This window comes from Babylonia areolata, chromosome 31 (assembly GCF_041734735.1).
Source record: "Babylonia areolata isolate BAREFJ2019XMU chromosome 31, ASM4173473v1, whole genome shotgun sequence".
NCBI classification, from domain to species: Eukaryota; Metazoa; Mollusca; class Gastropoda; order Neogastropoda; family Buccinidae; genus Babylonia; species Babylonia areolata.
The window spans coordinates 8384938-8406544 of record NC_134906.1 but is presented as its reverse complement, the minus strand read 5'-3'; the positions used below and the strand labels follow the sequence as shown (position 1 = coordinate 8406544).

The following is a 21607-nucleotide window of genomic DNA, read 5'->3' as shown; positions in this document are numbered from 1 at the left end:
ACCACCACCACCACCATCATCATCACCACCACCACCACCATCATCATCACCATCACTACCACCACCACCACCACCATCATCATCACCGTCATTACCACCACCACCATCACCATCATCATCACCGTCATTACCACCACCACCACCATCATCACCACCACCACCATCACCATCACCATCATCATCATCACCATCACAACACCACCATCACCACCACCACCACCACCATCACCACCATCACCATCACCATCATCATCATCACCATCACAACACCACCATCACCACCACCACCACCACCATCACCATCACCAGCACTGACCAATCCAGCTGTCGACGACGTCAGTTTTCCACAGGAACTGCAGGAAGGCCGAGTTGTCCAGCAGTCCCCCTTGTCTGAGCCGGGCGGCACCCTCCAGCCCCCCAAGCCGCTCCTCCAGACCACTCAGCCGTTCCTGGATGCTGGATGCATTGTGGTTACCCTGAAAGGTCATGGGTCAGTGGGTTTACCTTGCAAGGTCATCGATCAGTATCGTTACCCTGACCAGTATATGCGTGTATTGCATACAATCGTGAATGTCATAGTACAGACAAATCATTGTCAATAAAAGTCATTAACAACTCCCTGATTCATACAATAACAAAATAACAGAAGGAGATACTCCCTCCCCACACCCCGCAGGTAATAACTGACAGAACAAGACACCCCCTCCCCCACACCCACAGGTAATAACTGACAGAACCAGACACCCCCTCCCCACACCCCGCAGGTAATAACTGACAGAACAAGACACAATGCCCCCACACCCACAGGTAATAACTGACAGAACCAGACACCCCCTCCCCACACCCCGCAGGTAATAACTGACAGAACAAGACACAATGCCCCCACACCCACAGGTAATAACTGACAGAACAAGACACAATGCCCCCACACCCACAGGTAATAACTGACAGAACCAGACACAATGCCCCCACACCCGCAGGTAATAACTGACAGAACAAGACACAATGCCCCCACACCCACAGGTAATAACTGACAGAACAAGACACAATGCCCCCACACCCACAGGTAATAACTGACAGAACAAGACACAATGCCCCCACACCCACAGGTAATAACTGACAGAACAAGACACAATGCCCCCACACCCACAGGTAATAACTGACAGAACCAGACACCCCCTCCCCACACCCCGCAGGTAATAACTGACAGAACAAGACACAATGCCCCCACACCCACAGGTAATAACTGACAGAACAAGACAATCCCTCCCCACCCCCGCAGGTTATAACTGACAGAACAAGACACAATGCCCCCACACCCACAGGTAATAACTGACAGAACCAGACACCCCCTCCCCACACCCCGCAGGTAATAACTGACAGAACAAGACACAATGCCCCCACACCCACAGGTAATAACTGACAGAACCAGACACAATGCCCCCACACCCGCAGGTAATAACTGACAGAACAAGACACAATGCCCCCACACCCACAGGTAATAACTGACAGAACAAGACACAATGCCCCCACACCCACAGGTAATAACTGACAGAACCAGACACCCCCTCCCCACACCCCGCAGGTAATAACTGACAGAACAAGACACAATGCCCCCACACCCACAGGTAATAACTGACAGAACAAGACACAATGCCCCCACACCCACAGGTAATAACTGACAGAACAAGACACAATGCCCCCACACCCACAGGTAATAACTGACAGAACAAGACAATCCCTCCCCACACCCCGCAGGTTATAACTGACAGAACAAGACACAATGCCCCCACACCCACAGGTAATAACTGACAGAACCAGACACCCCCTCCCCACACCCCGCAGGTAATAACTGACAGAACAAGACACAATGCCCCCAGGTAACTGATAGAACCAGACACCCCCTCCCCACACCCCGCAGGTAATAACTGACAGAACCAGACACCCCCTCCCCACACCCCGCAGGTAATAACTGACAGAACAAGACACAATGCCCCCACACCCACAGGTAATAACTGACAGAACAAGAAAATCCCTCCCCACCTACTCTCCTCCCAATGTGTAGACAAAGGAGAGCAACATACAAGGGACAGCAGCAGAGAAGGGGGAGAACGGGGAGAGCAGCAGAGAAAGGGGGAGAGCAGCAGAGAAAGGGGGAGAGCAGCAGAGAAGGGGAAAGCAGCATACAGGGGAGGGCAGCAGAGAAAGGGGGAGAGCAGCAGAGAAGGGGGACAGTAGCAGAGAAGGGGGAAGCAGTAGAGAAAGGGGAGAGTAGCAGAGAAAGGGGAGAGTAGCAGACAAGGGGAGAGCAGCAGAGAAAGGGGAGAGCAGCAGAGAAAGGGGAGAGCAGCAGAGAAAGGGGGAGAGCAGCAGAGAAAGGGGAGAGCAGCAGAGAAAGGGGAGAGCAGCAGAGAAAGGGGAGAGCAGCAGAGAAGGGGAGAGCAGCAGAGAAAGGGGAGAGCAACAGCAGAGAAAGGGGAGAGCAGCAGAGAAAGGGGAAAGCAGCAGCAGAGAAAGGGGAGAGCAGCAGAGAAAGGGGAGAGCAGCAGAGAAAGGGGAAAGCAGCAGCAGAGAAGGGGAGAGCAGCAGAGAAGGGGAGAGCAGCAGACAAGGGGAGAGCAGCAGAGGTTCAGAGGTGTGGCCTGACCTCGTCAATCAAACGCTGTCCCTCCTTCTTGATCTCTGTGCAGCGGTCACGGTGCACCTGGAAGTCTGTCTCAAAGGCCTCATGTTTCTTCAGCAGACCCTGACACACACCACAGCCATTATCAACATCTGTCACATACCACAGCCATTATCAACATCTGACACATACCACAGCCATTATCAACATCTGACACACACCACAGCCATTGTCAACATCTGACACATACCACAGACATTATCAACATCTGACACATACCACAGCCATTATCAACATCTGACACACACCACCACAGCCATTGTCAACACCTAACACACCACCACAGCCATTGTCAACATTAGACGTCACATCAGTTAACTAGCTACAAGGTCACCAATAGCCCCAACCAACCCACACGTCAGTTACCTACCTGCAAGGCCATTAACAGCCCTGCCCACATGTCAGTTACCTACCTACTAGGTCACCAATAGCCCTGCCCACATGTCAGTTACCTACCTACAAGGCCACCAATAGCCATGTGCACACATCAGTTACCTACCTACAAGGTCACCAATAGCCCAACCCACATGTCAGTTACCTACCTGCAAGGCCACAAATACCCCTGCCCACACATCAGTTACCTAACTACAAGGTCACCAATAGCCCTGCCAACATGTCAGTTACCTACATACAAGGTCACCAATAGCCCCAACCACCCCACACGTCAGTTACCTACATACAAGGCCACCAATAACCCTGCCCACCTCACACCTCCTACCAACCTGCACAGCGGCCATGGTGTCTCCGAAGTCTCCAGCAGAGAGGAGATGCTGTTTCTCCGAGATCCAGGACTCTTCCTCCTCCACATTGGCACTGAACTGTTGGAACATGTAGGACTGCTCCAGCTTCTGACCCCTGCACACACACACACACACACACACACACACACACACACACACGCACACACACACACAGGTCAGACAGGAGAAGAGGAGAGGTCAGATAGGAGAAGAGGAGAGACAAGAGAATAGGAGTCAGCCAGGAGGAGAGAGGTTTGGCAGGAGAGAGGTCAGACAGGAGGAGATGTCAGAAAGGAGATAGGTCAGACAGGAGAGAGGTTAGGAAGGAGGAGAGAGGTCAGACAGGAGAGAGGTCAGGCAGGAGAGAGGTTAGGAAGGAGGAGAGAGGTCAGACAGGAGATGTCAGAAAGGAGATAGGTCAGACAGGAGAGAGGTTAGGAAGGAGGAGAGAGGTCAGACAGGAGATAGGTCAGACAGGAGAGAGGTTAGGAAGGAGTAGAGAGGTCAGACAGGAGGAGATGTCAGAAAGGAGATAGGTCAGACAGGAGAGAGGTTAGGAAGGAGGAGAGAGGTCAGACAGGAGATAGGTCAGACAGGAGAGAGGTTAGGAAGGAGTAGAGAGGTCAGACAGGAGAGAGGTTAGGAAGGAGGAGAGAGATCAGACCGGAGAGAGGTTAGGAAGGAGGAGAGAGGTCAGACCGGAGAGATGTCAAGCAGGAGGAGAGAGGCCAGGCAGGAGAGAGGTCAGGCAGGAGAGATGTCATGCAGGAGGAGAGAGGTCAGGCAGGACAGAGGTCAGACAGGAGAGAGGTCAGGCAGGAGAGAGGTCAGACAGGAGGAAAGAGGTCAGACAGGAGAGAGGTCAGGCAGGAGGAGAGAGGTCAGGCAGGAGGAGAGAGGTCAGGCAGGAGGAGAGAGGTCAGACAGGGCAGAGATTAGCCAACAGGAGAGGTCAGACAGGAGAAAGGTCAGACAGGTGATTGGTCAGGCAGGAGAGAGGTCAGACAGGAGGAGAGAGGTCAGACATGAGAGAGGTCAGGCAGGAGGAGAGAGGTCAGACAGGAAGATAGAGGTCAGACAGGAGAAAGGTCAGGCAGACCCCCACCTGTTGGCAGCCATGTCCTTCAGTTCCTGCCAGCTGTGAGTCAGCTGGTCCAGACGACTGCTGATGTCTGATGCTCCCACCTCTGACTCCGCCATCAGCGACGCCCCTGTCTCATGCACCGCCTGCCCACACCCGTCCTTCTGCCATCAGTCTGTGTGTCAATGTCACCTGGTTCTGTCGTCAGTCTGTGTGTCACTGTCACCTGGTTCTGTCTGTGTGTCACTGTTACCTGGCTCTGTCTGTGTGTCACTGTCACCTGGTTCTGTCTCTGTGTCACTGTCACCTGGTTCTATCGTCAGTCTGTGTGTCACTGTCACCTGGCTCTGTCTCTGTGTCACTGTCACCTGGTTCTGTCATCAGTCTGTGTGTCACTGTCACCTGGTTCTGTTTGTATATCACTGTCACCTGGTTCTGTCATCAGTCTGTGTGTCACTGTCACCTGGTTCTGTCGTCAGTCTGTGTGTCACTGTCACCTGGTTCGGTGTTGTATGTATCACTGTCACCTGGCTCTGTCTGTGTGTCACTGTCACCTGGTTATATCGTCAGTCTGTGTGTCACCGTCACCTGGTTCTGTCGTTAGTCTGTGTGTCACCGTCACCTGGTTCTGTCGTCAGTCTGTGTTAATGTTACCTGGTTCTGTCGTCAGTCTGTGTGTCACTGTCACCTGGTTCTGTCTGTGTATCACTGTAACCTGGTTCTGTCGTCAGTCTGTGTCACTGTCACCTGGTTCTGTCGTCAGTCTGTGTGTCACTGTCACCTGGTTCTGTCGTCAGTCTGTGTGTCACTGTCACCTGGTTCTGTCGTCAGTCTGTGTCACTGTCACCTGGTTCTGTTGTCAGTCTGTGTGTCACTGTCACCTCGTTCTGTCTGTGTATCACTGTAATCTGGTTCTGTCGTCAGTCTGTGTCACTGTTACCTGGTTCTGTTGTCAGTCTGTGTGTCACTGTCACCTGGTTCTGTCTGTGTATCACTGTAATCTGGTTCTGTCGTCAGTCTGTGTGTCAACGTCACCTGGTTCTGTCGTCAGTCTGTGTGTCACTGTCACCTGGTTCTGTGTGTAGCTGTTACCTGGTTCTGTGTCGCAACCCAAAAGCTGCGTGGGTAATAGCTAAAACTTTGGTGCAGGCAGTAGAAGTGGTCTACCAGTTGTCAGGTACAATACTTTGTTTCTCTTCTTTGACTTTGCTGTGCACTGCATGTGTGATGAGTGCGCAGCAAAGGTTTTGACTGGACAGTGGGCATACTTGACGTGTGCGTGAAGCTGGATGGAGTTTTCTTCACACACCCACAAACAGCAATAGATCACTCACATCCTGGCACTGAGAGAGGAGAGATTCATGGCCTCAGAACCTCATAACCTGGTAACAGGTTCATTCCCATATTCCGGGACTATCTTGTGTTGCACCACTGTGGTCACATGAATGACAGACAATGAACACAGACAAGATTGATATCCTACAGGCAAAGTGAATAATAACAGACAACGAACACAGACAAGATTGACATCCGACAGGCAAAGTGAATAATAACAGACAACGAACACAGACAAGATTGACATCCTACAGGCAAAGTGAATAATAACAGACAACGAACACAGACAAGATTGACATCCGACAGGCAAAGTGAATAATAACAGACAATGAACACAGACAAGATTGACATCCGACAGGCAAAGTGAATAATAACAGACAACGAACACAGACAAGATTGACATCCCACAGATAAAGTGAATAATAACAGACAATGAACACAGACAATGAACACAGACAAGACTGACATCCGACAGATAAAGTGAATAATAACAGACAACGAACACAGACAATACTGACATCCGACAGGCAAAGTGAATAATAACAGACAACGAACACAGACAAGATTGACATCCCACAGATAAAGTGAATAATAACAGACAATGAACACAGACAATGAACACAGACAAGACTGACATCCCACTGATAAAGTGAATAATAACAGACAACGAACACAGACAAGACTGACATCCGACAGATAAAGTGAATAATAACAGACAATGAACACAGACAAGACTGACACCCCACAGACAACGTGAATAATAACAGACAATGAACACAGACAAGACTGACATCCCACTGATAAAGTGAATAATAACAGACAATGAACACAGACAAGACTGACATCCCACAGACAAAGTGAATAATAACAGACAACGAACACAGACAAGATTGACATCCCACAGATAAAGTGAATAACGACAGACAATAAAACTGACGGTGGTCCTTCCTTCTATCTCATGCCCCTCCACCCAACCCCCTTGCCTGAGGGCCCCCCCCCCCACCCCCCCAACACTCCCCCCCCACCCCGCAATCCCCCCCACCCCCACCCTTCTCACCTGGATGGAGGGCTGGTGGTTGTCAATCTCGGCCTCTAGACGTTTGTGCTTCTTCCGCAGGTTCTGCACACCTGTCAGGTCACGGCCATAGTCATCTGACCCAACCAGCAGCTTCTTCTCCCTGCACACGGTGCCCTTGACAATCATCCTTTTACTACCACTACTACTACTACTACTACTTCTACTTCTACTACTACTACTAATGACAATAATAATAATGTCAGTCAGACCTCATGATATAGTCAGTCAGACAGACAGACGACATAACATCAGTCAGTCAGACAGACCACATGGCGTCAGTCAGTCAGACAGACGACATAACATCAGTCAGTCAGACAGACCACATGGCGTCAGTGAGTCAGACAGACCACATGACATCAGTCAGTCAGACAGACCACATGACATCAGTCAGTCAGACAGACCACATGACGTCAGTCAGTCAGACAGACCACATGATGTCAGTGAGTCAGACCATATGATGTCAGTGAGTCAGTCAGACCACATGACGTCAGTCAGTCAAACAGACCACATGATGTCAGTGAGTCAGACAGACCACATGACATCAGTCAGTCAGACAGACCACATGACATCAGTCAGACAGACCACATGATGTCAGTCAGACAGACAGACCACATGACATCAGACAGACAGACCACATGACATCAGTCAGCCAGACAGACCACATAAAGTCAGTCTGATAGACCACATGATGTCAGTCTGATAGACTATATGATGTCAGTCTGATAGACCACATAATGTCAGTCAGACAGACCACATGACATCAGTCAGCCAGACAGACCACATAAAGTCAATCTGATAGACCACATGATGTCAGTCTGATAGACCACATGATGTCAGTCTGATAGACTACATGACATCAGACAGACAGACCAGTCAGACAGACCACATGACGTCAGTCAGTCAGACAGACCAGTCAGACAGAGCATATGACATCAGTCAGACAGACCACATGACATCAGTCAGACAGACCAGTCAGACAGAGCATATGACACCAGTCAGACAAACCACATGACATCAGTCAGACAGACCACATGACGTCAGTCAGACAGACAGACCAGTCAGACAGAGCATATGACATCAGTCAGACAGACCACATGACATCAGTCAGACAGACCAGTCAGACAGAGCATATGACACCAGTCAGGCAGACCACATGACATCAGTCAGACAGACCATATGACACCAGTCAGACCACATGACGTCAGTCAGACAGACCATATGACACCAGTCATACAGACCATATGACACCACCAGTCAGACACCAGTCAGACAGACCACAAGATGTCACAGACGACATGACTCACTTGATCCAAGCCTCCTCGTCATCGATATCTCGGAGGAACTGGTACATGGTGTTGGCTTCGTTCAGACGGTTACGTCGGTGAATGGACAGCTCCTTGATCCTGTCAACAATTACACATCATGTCATCAATTACACATCATGTCGTCAATAACACATCATGTCATCAGTCACATGTCATGTCGTCAATAACACATCATGTCATCAATTACGCATGTCATCAGTCACATGTCATGTCGTCAGTTACACATCATGTCGTCAGTACCAAATCATGTTGTGAGTCACACATCACGTCATCAGTTACAGATCATGCTGTCAGTCACACATCATGTCATCAGTCAATCATGTTGTCAGACACACATCATATTGTCAATTACACATCATGTCATCAGTTACACATCATGTAATCAGTTACACATCATGTCGTCAGTCATTCGAAAACACTTCCTTTACAAGTGTGAAACACACAGCATAGAAACACCTTACAGGTGTGAAACACACAGCATGGAAACAAGAACCCACCAGCATGCACACCCCAGTACGGCTACAAGAGGGCACGCTAAACATAGCCCACATGTACAGACTTTATATGGCCAACATGCAACACACACACACACACACAGACACATACGCAGACACACACACACACACACACTCACACACTGTCACACACACAAACACACACACACACACACTGTCACACACACACACACACACACACAGAATCACACACACACACACACACACACACACACACACACACAGACACTCACACACACACAATGTCACACACACACACTCACACACACACACTGTCACACACACACACACACACAGACACTCACACACACACACTGTCACACACACACACACACACACACACACACAGAGTCACACACACACACACACACACACACACACAGTCACACACACACACACACACACCCCCCCCACACACACACACTCAAACACACCCCACACACACACACTCAAACACACACAGTCACACACACACTCAAACACACACACACACACAGTCACACACACACACTAACCCACACACACAGTCACACACTGCTCCCCCCCCACCCCCCAACCCCCTCTTACCCCACCACCCCCTCCCCCACCCACCCACACACACACAAAGGTGAGGACTGACTTTTCGTATCGCTCGTTAATGGTCCTCTTCCTTTCATTGATGGACTCGGCCTCCCACACCTGGGCCTCCACAAACTGGTCCGCCTGGTTGTTGAGGTCTTTGATGCGGTCCTGGGCCAGGCATATATACATCACTGTGTACATCAATGTATACATCAATACACATCAATGTATATCAATAAATCATAACAAACTGGTCCGCCTGACTGTTGAGGTCTTTGATGCGGTCCTGGGCCAGGCATATATACATACATCAATGTGTACATCAATGTGTACATCAATACACATCAATGTATATCAATAAATCATAACAAATTGGTCCGCCTGGTTGTTGAGGTCTTTGATGCGGTCCTGGGCCAGGCATATATACATCACTGTGTACATCAATGTATACATCAATACACATCATCATCATCATGATGAAAGAAAGTCACGGGCAAACAAGCTCCCTGACAATGGTATGCCTGTCTTTGTCTGCCCCAACTATAAGCGAACATTTCGTGCGCAGATTGGACTATCCAGCTATCTGCGCATTCACAGATAGATTCATGAGCATCCTCCCCCCCCACCCCACCACCACCCTCCCCCCATCCCCCAGCTGGATGACAACGATGGTCATCATCGATCTCGATGGACACACCACCACCACCACCACATCAATACACATCATCATCATCATCAATAATATCATCAATACCATCATCATCATCATCATCACCATTATTATGAGCACAGTTGCCTAGAAACACCAACTCACACATCATGTGCACATGCACGCACACACGCACACACACACACACACACACACACACACACACACACACACACACACACACACACACACACGCACTCACGCACACACACACACACACACACACACACACACACACACACACTCACATCATGAGCAGTGATGTCAGCCTCCATCAGCTGATGTTTCTTCAGCAGGTTGGTGACAGAGGCCAGGTCTTTGCCTGTGTCTTCTGTGCACAGCATCTGTTCTACCTGTACACAACACATCACCACATTACACATCACTGACAAAGGCAAGGTCCTTACCTGTGTCCTGTGTACAGCATTAACCCCCTGCTGACCTCCCCCCCCCCCCCCCCAAGCAAGGTCCATGATTACCCCCCTCACTGAAAACCCCCTCACCCCCCCCCCCACCAGGTCCATGATTAGCCCCTCTCACTACACACCCCCCATACTCCCCTCAGCCCCCCAGCCTCAGCCATGAATACCACCCTCACTGACACCTGCCCACCACCACCACCCCAGCCAGGTCCATGATTACCCCCCCTCATGACCCCCAACCTCCCTCCCCAGCCAGAGCCATGAATACCAACCTCACTGATACCCCCCTGCCGCCCACCCCATCCCCTCGCCCCGGTCCATGATTACTCCTTCAGTGACCCCACACCCCCGGTCCATGATTACCCGCTCAGTGACCCCACCCCCCACCCCGGTCCATGATTTACCCTCTCAGTGACCCCCCACCCACGGTCCATGATTACCCCCTCAGTGACCCCCCACCCCCGGTCCATGATTACCCCCTCAGTGACCACCCACCCCGGTCCATGATTACCCCCAAAATGACCCCACCCCGGTCCATGATTTACCCCCTCAGTGATGATCCCCCACCCACCCACCCCCAGTCCAAGATTACCTGCCCCCCCCCCCCCTCACTGACACCCCCTCCCCCAGCCAGGTCCATGATTACCCCCCTCAATCCCCCACCACCACCACCCCCACCACACCCCACACCCCAGTCCATGATTATCCCCCTCACTGACCTCCCCCACCCAGGTCCATGATTACCCCCTCACTGACCCCCAGGTCCATGATCCCCCCCACAGACACCCCCCTCCACCCGGTCCATGATTACCCCCTCACTAACACCCCTACCCAGGTCCATGATTACCCTCTGACGCCCCCCACCCAGGTCCATGATTACCCCCTCACTGACCTCCCCACAGCCAGGTCCATGATTACCCCCTCACTGACCCCCAGGTTCATGATTACCCCCTCACAGACCTCCCACCAGCCAGAGCTGATAGCTGAGTTATTAAAGCACTGGACTTTCAATGTGTGGGTCCTGGGTTTGAGCATCAGTAATGGCACCTGGTGGCTAATGGTGGAGATTTTTCTGATCTCCCAGGTCAACATTTGTGGAGACCTGCTGGTGCCTGAACCCTCTTTGTGTGCATATGCACGCAGAAGATCAAATATGCATGTAAAAGATCCTGTAATCCATGTCAGCATTCAGTGGGTTATGAAAACAAGAACATACCCAACATGCACACCCCCGAAAACAGAGTATGGCTGGGTTCATAAACAAAACGGTTATACACATAAAATGTTACACGTCTATCCGTCTGAGGGTGTATGTGTGTGTGCCTGAAATCTGATTGAATGACACAGGAAACGACTGACGAGCACCCAATGGCAACCGTCAGTCGGCTCTACCCAGGTAGGCAGCCTGTTGTGCAAATGACCCTGTGTTTGTAAAGCATTTAGAGCTTGGTCTTCTACCAAAGAAATGCGCTTTTTAGTATCAGCATCAAATCAATGACTCTGTGTTAAAGCCTGGTCTCCAAACGAGGACAGGCGCTATATAAGTTTCCTTAACTCACTCAGTACGGCCAGTCCTCTCTTCTCCTCTACACAGACCCCTCGGATGTCCAGTGGGTGTCTGAATGACCCAACCTTTAGCTTCCGTCGTCAGAATTGTGGTATTCTTTGTCAACATTCACCTCTTCAGTATAAGAGCCTTCCGCTTGCAATATTTTGATGATGGTAACTGGGGTGAAACGCTGTTAACGTCGTCTCTTTCGCCGTTCGTATGGAGAGAGTTAACAAAACAAATACATGGAAAAACAACTGACCTCCCCCAGCCAGAACTCCAGGTCCTTGACACCGGCGTTGTACGTCTGCTGTCTGGAAGCCTCCTTCAGCTTGTCGCTCTTCTCCGTCGACTTGGCCACCAGGTCCTCCCACTGCGACGCCAGAGACTCCAACCGTGCTTGTACCGCGTCCTCAGACCCCGCGCACTGACGCCGGTCTATCAGGTCTGTAGAGATCACACCACACATACACTGATGTTGGTCTATCAGGTCTGCAGAGATCACACCACACACACACTGACTTTGGTCTATCAGGTCTGTAGAGATCACACCACACACACACTGATGTTGGTCTATCAGGTCTGCAGAGATCACACCACACATACACTGATGTTGGTCTATCAGGTCTGCAGAGATCACACCACACACACACTGACTTTGGTCTATCAGGTCTGCAGAGATCACACCACACATACACTGACATTAGTCTATCAGGTCTGTAGAGATCACACCACACATACACTGACGTGGGTCTATCAGGTCTGTAGAGATCACACCACACATACACTGACGTTGGTCTATCAGGTCTGTAGAGATCACACAACACATACACTGACGCGGGTCTATCAGGTCTACAGAGATCACAAAACACACACACTGACATTAGTCTATCAGGTCTGCAGAGATCACACCATACATACACTGATGTGGGTCTATGAGGTCTGTAGAGATTACACCACACATACACTGATGTGGGTCTATCAGATCTGTAGAGATCACACAACACATACACTGACGTTGGTCTATCAGGTCTGTAGAGAACACACAACACATACACTGATGTGGGTCTATCAGATCTGTAGAGATCACACAACACATACACTGACGTTGGTCTATCAGGTCTGTAGAGATCACACCACACATACACTGACACTGGTCTATCAGGTCTATAGAGATCACACCAAACATACACTGACATTGGTCTATCAGATCTGTAGAGATCACACCACACATACACTGACTTTAGTCTATCAGGTCTGTAGAGATCACACCACACACACACTGACTTTAGTCTATCAGGTCTGTAGAGATCACACCACATGTACACTGACGTGGGTCTCTCAGGTCTGCAGAGATCACACCACACATACACTGATGTTGGTCTATCAGGTCTGTAGAGATCACACCACACATACACTGATGTGGGTCTATCAGGTCTCTAGAGATCACACCACACATACACTGACGTGGGTCTGTCAGGTCTGTAGAGATCACACCACACATACACTGATGTGGGTCTATCAGGTCTGTAGAGATCACATCACACATACACTGATGTTGGTCTATCAGATCTGTAGAAATCATACAACACATACACTGACTTTGATCTATCAGATCTGAAGAGATCATACAACACATACACTGACGTGGGTCTATCAGGTCTGTAGAGATCACACCACACATACACTGACTTTGGTCTATCAGGTCTGTAGAGATCACACCACACACACACTGACGTGGGTCTATCAGGTCTGTAGAGATCACACCACACATACACTGACTTTGGTCTATCAGGTCTGTAGAGATCACACCACACATACACTGACGTGGGTCTATCAGGTCTGTAGAGATCACACCACACACTCACTGACGTTGGTCTATCAGGTCTGCAGAGATCACACCACACACACACTGACTTTGGTCTATCAGGTCTGCAGAGATCACACCACACATACACTGACGTTGGTCTATCAGGTCTGCAGAGATCACACCACACATACACTGACTTTGGTCTATCAGGTCTGTAGAGATCACACCACACATACACTGACGTTGGTCTATCAGGTCTGTAGAGATCACACCACACATACACTGATGTGGGTCTATGAGGTCTGTAGAGATCACACCACACACACACTGACTTTGGTCTATCAGGTCTGTAGAGATCACACCACACATACACTGACGTTGGTCTGTCAGGTCTGTAGAGATCACACCATACATACACTGATGTGGGTCTATGAGGTCTGTAGAGATCACACCACACACACACTGACGTTGGTCTATCAGGTCTGCAGAGATCACACCACACACACACTGACGTGGGTCTATCAGCTCTGCAGAGATCACACCACACACACACTGACGTGGGTCTATCAGCTCTGCAGAGATCACACCACACATACACTGACTTTAGTCTATCAGGTCTGCAGAGATCACACCACACACACACTGACTTTGGTCTGTCAGGTCTGTAGAGATCACACCATACATACACTGACGTGGGTCTATCAGGTCTGCAGAGATCACACCACACATACACTGACTTTAGTCTATCAGGTCTGCAGAGATCACAAAACACACACACTGACATTAGTCTATCAGGTCTGTAGAGATCACACCACACACACACTGACGTTGGTCTATCAGGTCTGCAGAGATCACACCACACATACACTGACTTGGTCTATCAGGTCTGCAGAGATCACACCACACATACACTGACTTTGGTCTATCAGGTCTGTAGAGGTCACACCACACACTCACTGACACTGGTCTATCAGGTCTGTAGAGATCACACCACACACACACTGACGTTGGTCTATCAGGTCTGCAGAGATCACACCACACATACACTGACTTGGTCTATCAGGTCTGTAGAGATCACAAAACACACACACTGACGTTGGTCTATCAGGTCTGCAGAGATCACACCACACATACACTGACTTTGATCTATCAGGTTTGCAGAGATCACACCACACATACACTGACTTGGTCTATCAGGTCTGTAGAGATCACATCACACATACACTGACGTTGGTCTATCAGGTCTGTAGAGATCACACCACACATACACTGACGTGGGTCTATCAGGTCTGTAGAGATCACACCACACACACACTGATGTTGGTCTATCAGGTCTGTAGAGATCACACCACACATACACTGACGTGGGTCTATCAGATCTGTAGAGATCACACCACACATAAACTGCTTCACCAACAATTCAAAGACAACAGAATATTTTCCTTTCATCCGCTGCATGATGTGGATGATGACAAACAGCTGTAATGCTACAACAAAGGCCACAAAAACATGGAGACACTTCACACACAACTTCTTCTTCTTCTGCGTTCACTCGTATGCACACGAGTGGGCTTTTACGTGTATGACCGTTTTTACCCCGCCATGTAGGCAGCCATACTCCCTTTTCGGGGGTGTGCATGCTGGGTATGTTCTTGTTTCCATAACCCACTGAACGCTGACATGGATTACAGGATCTTTAACATGCATATTTGATTTTCTGCTTGCGTATACACATGAAGGGGGTTCAGGCACTAGCAGGTCTGCACATATGTTGACCTGGGAGATCATAAAAATCTCCACCCTTTACCCACCAGGCGCCGTCACCGTGATTCGAACCCGGGACCCTCAGATTGACAGTCCAACGCTTTAACCACTCGGCTATTGCGCCCGTTGCACACACATCTCCAGGGCAAAGGATAAAATCACATGTACAGGTTTAAAAACAAAAAAAAAAAAAACAAAAGGTATTTTGACACCAAAATCCAAAGCAGTGATATCAATTCAATGCTATCAGTTCAAACAGTCTTAGAATGCAAGCACCAAAACAGTTCCTAAATTTGTGATACCTATTCCAAAGAGACCAATAACCTCAGTGTCACTATTTCATATTATTGAAAAATAAGAAAAAAGGAATGCAATGAAGAAAAAAATAATCACCTTCCAAACAAACACTATTTCAATGATTCACTTTTTGTGACTGAAGCTATTTGTCACAAAATTAATGTCTTGAGTTAAAAAAAAATGTCCTGAAATATGAATATACACATCCAGTATTCTCTTCTGTATCCTTGGAACAATTGACGTGGTGTGTGAAATGCGCTGAGCTGAGAAAAGGAAAAAAGAAGAAAAGAAGAAAACATCCATCACTCACTCTGTCCAGTTCCCAGAAGCCCTTGCAAGCGGTCAGCGTTAGCAGCCAGTTCCGCCTCAAAGGCCTGGTGCTTCTGGAATTTGCTCTGAGCAATACACAATACACAATACAATACACAAACTTTATTGTCTATACTTTGGTACAGAGATTTTCTTTTTGGCAGCAGCACATGTCCAACATAAGAAGAAAACAACAAACAAATAAAATGAATAGAAAATAAAAAGATAAATTAAATGGCACCAAATGGAAATAGCTATATACAAATATACAGATTATTGAAATTTACGTGCCTCTCCATTTCAGTCTGCCAAACCGCACTGTACATCTACCCCCCCCCCCCCCCCCACACACACACACACCACGCACACACACACACACCACGCGCACATACACTCTCTTTCATCCCCTCTCTCTCTGTCTCTCTCTTCACAAGAAATGCAACTACAAAGATCAAAGAGCACACAGCAACAATGTCATCATCAGAGTGACATCACTGTCATCATCAGTGACATCACTGTCATCATCAGGGTGACATCATTGTCATCACCACACAGCAACATTGTCATCATCAGGGTGACATCAGTGTCATCATCAGTGACATCATTGTCATCACCACACAGCAACATTGTCATCATCAGGGTGACATCAGTGTCATCATCAGTGACATCATTGTCATCACCACACAGCAACATTGTCATCATCAGAGTGACATCAGTGTCATCATCGAGTGACATCAGTGTCATCACCACACAGCAACATTGTCATCATCAGAGTGACATCATTGTCATCACCACACAGCAACACTGTCATCATCATAGTAACATCACTGTCATCACCACATAGCAGTCTTTGTAGGACTCACTCCACCCCACCCCCCACACACACCTGGATGTTGGAGGGGTCCTTGTACGACTCACCCCCCTACACACACACACACACACACCCTACACCTGGACGTTGGAGGGGTCCTTGTACGACTCACCCCACTCCCCCCCACCCGCCCCCACACACACCTGGATATTGGAGGGGTCCTTGTACGACTCCCCCCCCCCTCACCCCCCTTCACACACCTTCATGTTGGAGGGGTCCTTGTACGACTCACCTCACTCCCCACCCCACCCCCACCCCCTACACACACCTGGATATTGGAGGGGTCCTTGTACAACTCCCCTCCCTCCCCCCTCATCCCCCCCTACCCCCAACCCCCCCCCCCCCCCCCCCCCACACACACACACACACACCTGGATGTTGGAGGGGTCCTTGTAGGTCTCATCCATGGCAATCTGCAGTTTCTCCTGCAGCCAGTTCTCCATCTCGTCAGCATCCCGGGAGAACTGCTGCAGAGTCTGTGCCTCTCCCAACTTGGACCGGTTGTCAATCAGAGCCTCCTTCAGCTGGGACCACCTGCCACACACACACACACACCTCTGGGCTGAGTGGTCACTGGGTCAGGGGTGAGGAGTGATATCAAGGTCACCATGTCAGGGGTGAGAGGTGATGTGATGGTCACTGGGTCAGGGGTGAGAGGTCTATGTAAAAGTCACTGGGTCAGGGTTGAGAGGTGATGTCAACATCACTGGGTTAGAGGTGAGAGGTGATGTCAACATCACTGGGTCAGGGGTGAGGGGTGATGTAATAGCGACTGGGGGGGGGGGGGAAGAGGTGATGTAAAGGTCACTGGGCCATGGGAGAGGTGACATAATGGTCACTGGGTTGGAGGTGAAATAAAGGTCACTATTTCAGGGTCAGTGGTGATGTAAAGGTCACTGGGTCAGAGGTGAGGTATATATCACTGGGTCAGGGTCACAGTACAGGTCTGACTGCCCAGAAAAAAAGAGGCATCTTTTGGTGAATCACAGAGCTATGTGGGTCTCCTTCTTTGCTCCACCCTACTTATCTTTTGCCCCTTGGTGAGCCTTGACGAACTGAAATCAGCATGGCATGTATATCACCTGAGGTGTATTTATACGTCTTGGCTACTTTCAGGTGGTGTCAGTGATTTCACTGAGCAAAACTAATGCTATCGCAAGAGCAAGATGCCCAAATGAAGAACGGAGACCCACAACGTGACCTTTTTGTTCAATCTTATCTCAGCCAGGTGACAGCCCTTCATTAACCAACCATCATCAGCGGCAGACAAGGTGTGAGGTAGAGGTCAACAGCTGTTAAGATGTTAGGTAAAGGTCCACAGCTGTTAAGGTGTTAGGTAAAGGTAAAGGCCCACAGCAGTCAATGTGTTAGGTAAAGGTAAAGGCCAACAGCAGTCAAGGTGTTAGGTAAAGGTAAAGTCCACAGCAGTCAATGTGTTAGGTAAAGGTCCACAGCAGTCAAGGTGTGAGGTAAAGGTAAAGGCCCACAGCAGTCAGTGTGTTAGGTAAAGGTAAAGTCCACAGCAGTCAATGTGTTAGGTAAAGGTCCACAGCAGTCAAGGTGTGAGGTAAAGGTAAAGGTCCACAGCAGTCAGTGTGTTAGGTAAAGGTAAAGGTCCACAGCAGTTAAGGTGTTAGGTAAAGGTAAAGGCCCACAGCAGTCAATGTGTTAGGTAAAGGTAAAGGCCCACAGCAGTCAATGTGTTAGGTAAAGGTAAAGGCCCACAGCTGTTAAGGTGTTAGGTAAAGGTAAAGGTCCACAGCAGTCAATGTGTTAGGTAAAGGTAAAGGCCCACAGCAGTCAGTGTGTTAGGTAAAGGTAAAGGGCCACAGCAGTCAGGGTGTTAAGTAGAAGTCTATAGCAGTGAAGACATTAGGTACAGATATAGGTCTACGGCAGTCAATGTGTTAGGTAAAGGTAAAGTCCACAGCAGTCAATGTGTTAGGTAAAGGTAAAGTCCACAGCAGTCAAGGTGCTAGTAAAGGTAAAGTCCACAGCAGTCAAGGTGTAAGGTAAAGGTAAAGGGCCACAGCAGTCAAGGTGTAAGGTAAAGGTAAAGTCCACTGCAGTCAAGGTGTAAGGTAAAGGTAAAGGCCCACAGCAGTCAAGGTGTAAGGTAAAGGTAAAGGGCCACAGCAGTCAAGGTGTTAAGTAGAAGTCTATAGCAGTGAAGACATTAGGTAGAGATATAGGTCTACAGCAGTCAATGTGTTAGGTAAAGGTAAAGTCCACAGCAGTCAATGTGTTAGGTAAAGGTAAAGTCCACAGCAGTCAAGGTGTAAGGTAAAGGTAAAGGGCCACAGCAGTCAAGGTGTAAGGTAAAGGTAAAGTCCACAGCGGTCAAGGTGTCAAGTACAGGGCCACAGGACAGGCACAGGCGCACAGGCTATGATTGTTTAACCTCACCTGTTGATAGCTATGATTACCTCACCTGTCACTGATAGCTACGACTGTTTAATCTTACCTGTTGATAGCTATGATTAACTCACCTGTCACTGGTAGCTACGAGTGTTTAACCTCACCTGTTGATAGCTATGATTACCTCACCTGTCACTGATAGCTACGATTGTTTAATCTTGCCTGTTGATAGCTATGATTAACTCACCTGTCACTGGTAGCTACGATTGTTTAACCTCACCTGTTGATAGCTATGATTACCTCACCTGTGACTGATAGCTATGATTGTTTAATCTTACCTGTTGATAGCTATGATTAACTCACCTGTCACTGGTAGCTACAATTGTTTAACCTCACCTGTTGATAGCTATGATTACCTCACCTGTCACTGATAACTATGATTGTTTAAACTCACCCTTCATTGGTGGCTATGATTTTTTAACCTCACATGTCATTGATGGCTATGTTTGTTTAACCTCAACTGTAATTGATAGCTATGATTGTTTAACCTCACCTGCTGTTGATGACTATGATTGTTTAACTCACCTGTCATTAATAGCTATGATTGTTTAACCTCACCTGTCATTGATGGCTATGATTGTTTAACCTCGCCTGTCATTGATGGCTATGATTGTTTACCTCACCTGTCATTCATAGCTATGATTGTTTAATCTCACCTGCTGTTGATGGCTATGATTGCTTAACCTCACCTGTCATTGATAGCTATAATTGTTTAATCAATGCATTGATAGTTATGATTGTTTAACGTCACCTGTCATTGATGGCTATGACTGAGCTATGATTGTTACCTCACCTGTCATTGATGGCTAATATTGTTTAACCTAACCTGTCATTGATAACTATGATTGTTTAACCTCACTTGCTGCTGATGGCGATGATTGCTTAACCTTACCTGTCACTGATGGCTATGATTGTTTAACCTCACCTGTTGATAGGTATGATTACCTCACCTGTCACTGATGGCTATGGTTGTTTCACTTTACCTGTCGATAGCTATGATTGTTTAACCTCACCTGTCACTGATGGCTATCGTTGTTTAACCTCACTTGTTATTGACGGCTATGATTGTTTAACCTCACCTGTCATTAAAAGTAATGATTGTTTAACCTCACCTGTCAATGACAGTTACGATTGTTTAACTTCACCTGTCATGGATCTAGTCATGTTTGTCACTGATAGCTATGACTGTTTAACCTCATCTGTCATTGATGGCTATGCTTGTTTAACATCACCTGTTGATGGCTATGACTGGTTAACTTCACCTGCTGTTGATGGCTATCACTGTTTGTTCTTGATGGCTATGATTGTTTAACCTTACCTGTAAAGCACCTGGTCACATCTGTTGCTGATGGCAGGGAAGTCATAGTGACTGGCCGTCACCTTTAACCTTACAAGTACACCTTTAACCTCACCTGTCAAGCACCTGGTCACGTTTGTCATTGATGGCGGGGGTTGTCATCGTGACTGGCCGTCAGCTCTAACCTTACAAGTACACCTTTAACCTCACCTGTCAAGGACCTGGTCACGTTTGTCATTGATGGCGGGGGAGTCATAGTGACTAGCCGTCACCAGCTGGTCGGCAAACTGCTGCAGAGCCTTGATCTTTTCCTCCTGCACGTGTAGCACAGCACAGCACACCACCATGCGTCACCATGTTGTCATGACACATTATGTACACACAGCACAACACACCACCCTGTCACTGTGCCGTCATGACACACTGTACACACATCACACCACACCACCCTGAGTAACTGTGTGCTGAGTGCTGTCATGACACATGTACACACAACCAACACACCACCCTGAGTCACTGTGTTGTCATGACACATCATGTACACACAACACACCACCCTAAGTCACTATGTTGTCAAGACTCATGCACACACAGCATCACCATGTTGTCATGATACATTATGTACACACAGTACAACACACTGCCATGTGTCACTGTGTTGTCATGAAACATGTACACACAGCATCACTGTGTTGTCATGACACATTATGTACACACAGCACATCACACCACCCTGAGTCACAATGTTGTCATGACACATTATTTACAAAGAGCACATATACACACATATCACATAATACAGTACACCGCCATTCGTAACCATGTTATAATCACACCAGATAT

At 48.4% G+C, this 21607-nt stretch overlaps 1 protein-coding gene across 6 annotated transcripts in view; it reads right to left on the bottom strand.

Annotated features, from left to right (window-relative positions):
- The window catches only part of LOC143276214 (spectrin alpha chain-like), a 130416-nt gene that overhangs the window by 24847 nt on the left and 83962 nt on the right, over positions 1-21607 (bottom strand). For 5 of the 6 annotated variants that reach the window (XM_076580669.1, XM_076580668.1, XM_076580670.1 and 2 more), the window contains 12 exons: positions 20975-21078; positions 17421-17583; positions 16180-16264; positions 12261-12445; positions 10276-10380; positions 9377-9486; positions 8222-8320; positions 6897-7017; positions 4529-4650; positions 3406-3538; positions 2648-2746; positions 317-476 (listed from right to left, as the gene is read on the bottom strand). In XM_076580669.1, the coding sequence (XP_076436784.1) occupies positions 317-476; positions 2648-2746; positions 3406-3538; positions 4529-4650; positions 6897-7017; positions 8222-8320; positions 9377-9486; positions 10276-10380; positions 12261-12445; positions 16180-16264; positions 17421-17583; positions 20975-21078 (1486 nt within the window). Of the gene's footprint in view, positions 1-316; positions 477-2647; positions 2747-3405; positions 3539-4528; positions 4651-6896; positions 7018-8221; positions 8321-9376; positions 9487-10275; positions 10381-12260; positions 12446-16179; positions 16265-17420; positions 17584-20879; positions 20891-20974; positions 21079-21607 lie in introns of all 6 variants that reach the window. The other variant, XM_076580672.1, reaches the window with a different exon arrangement.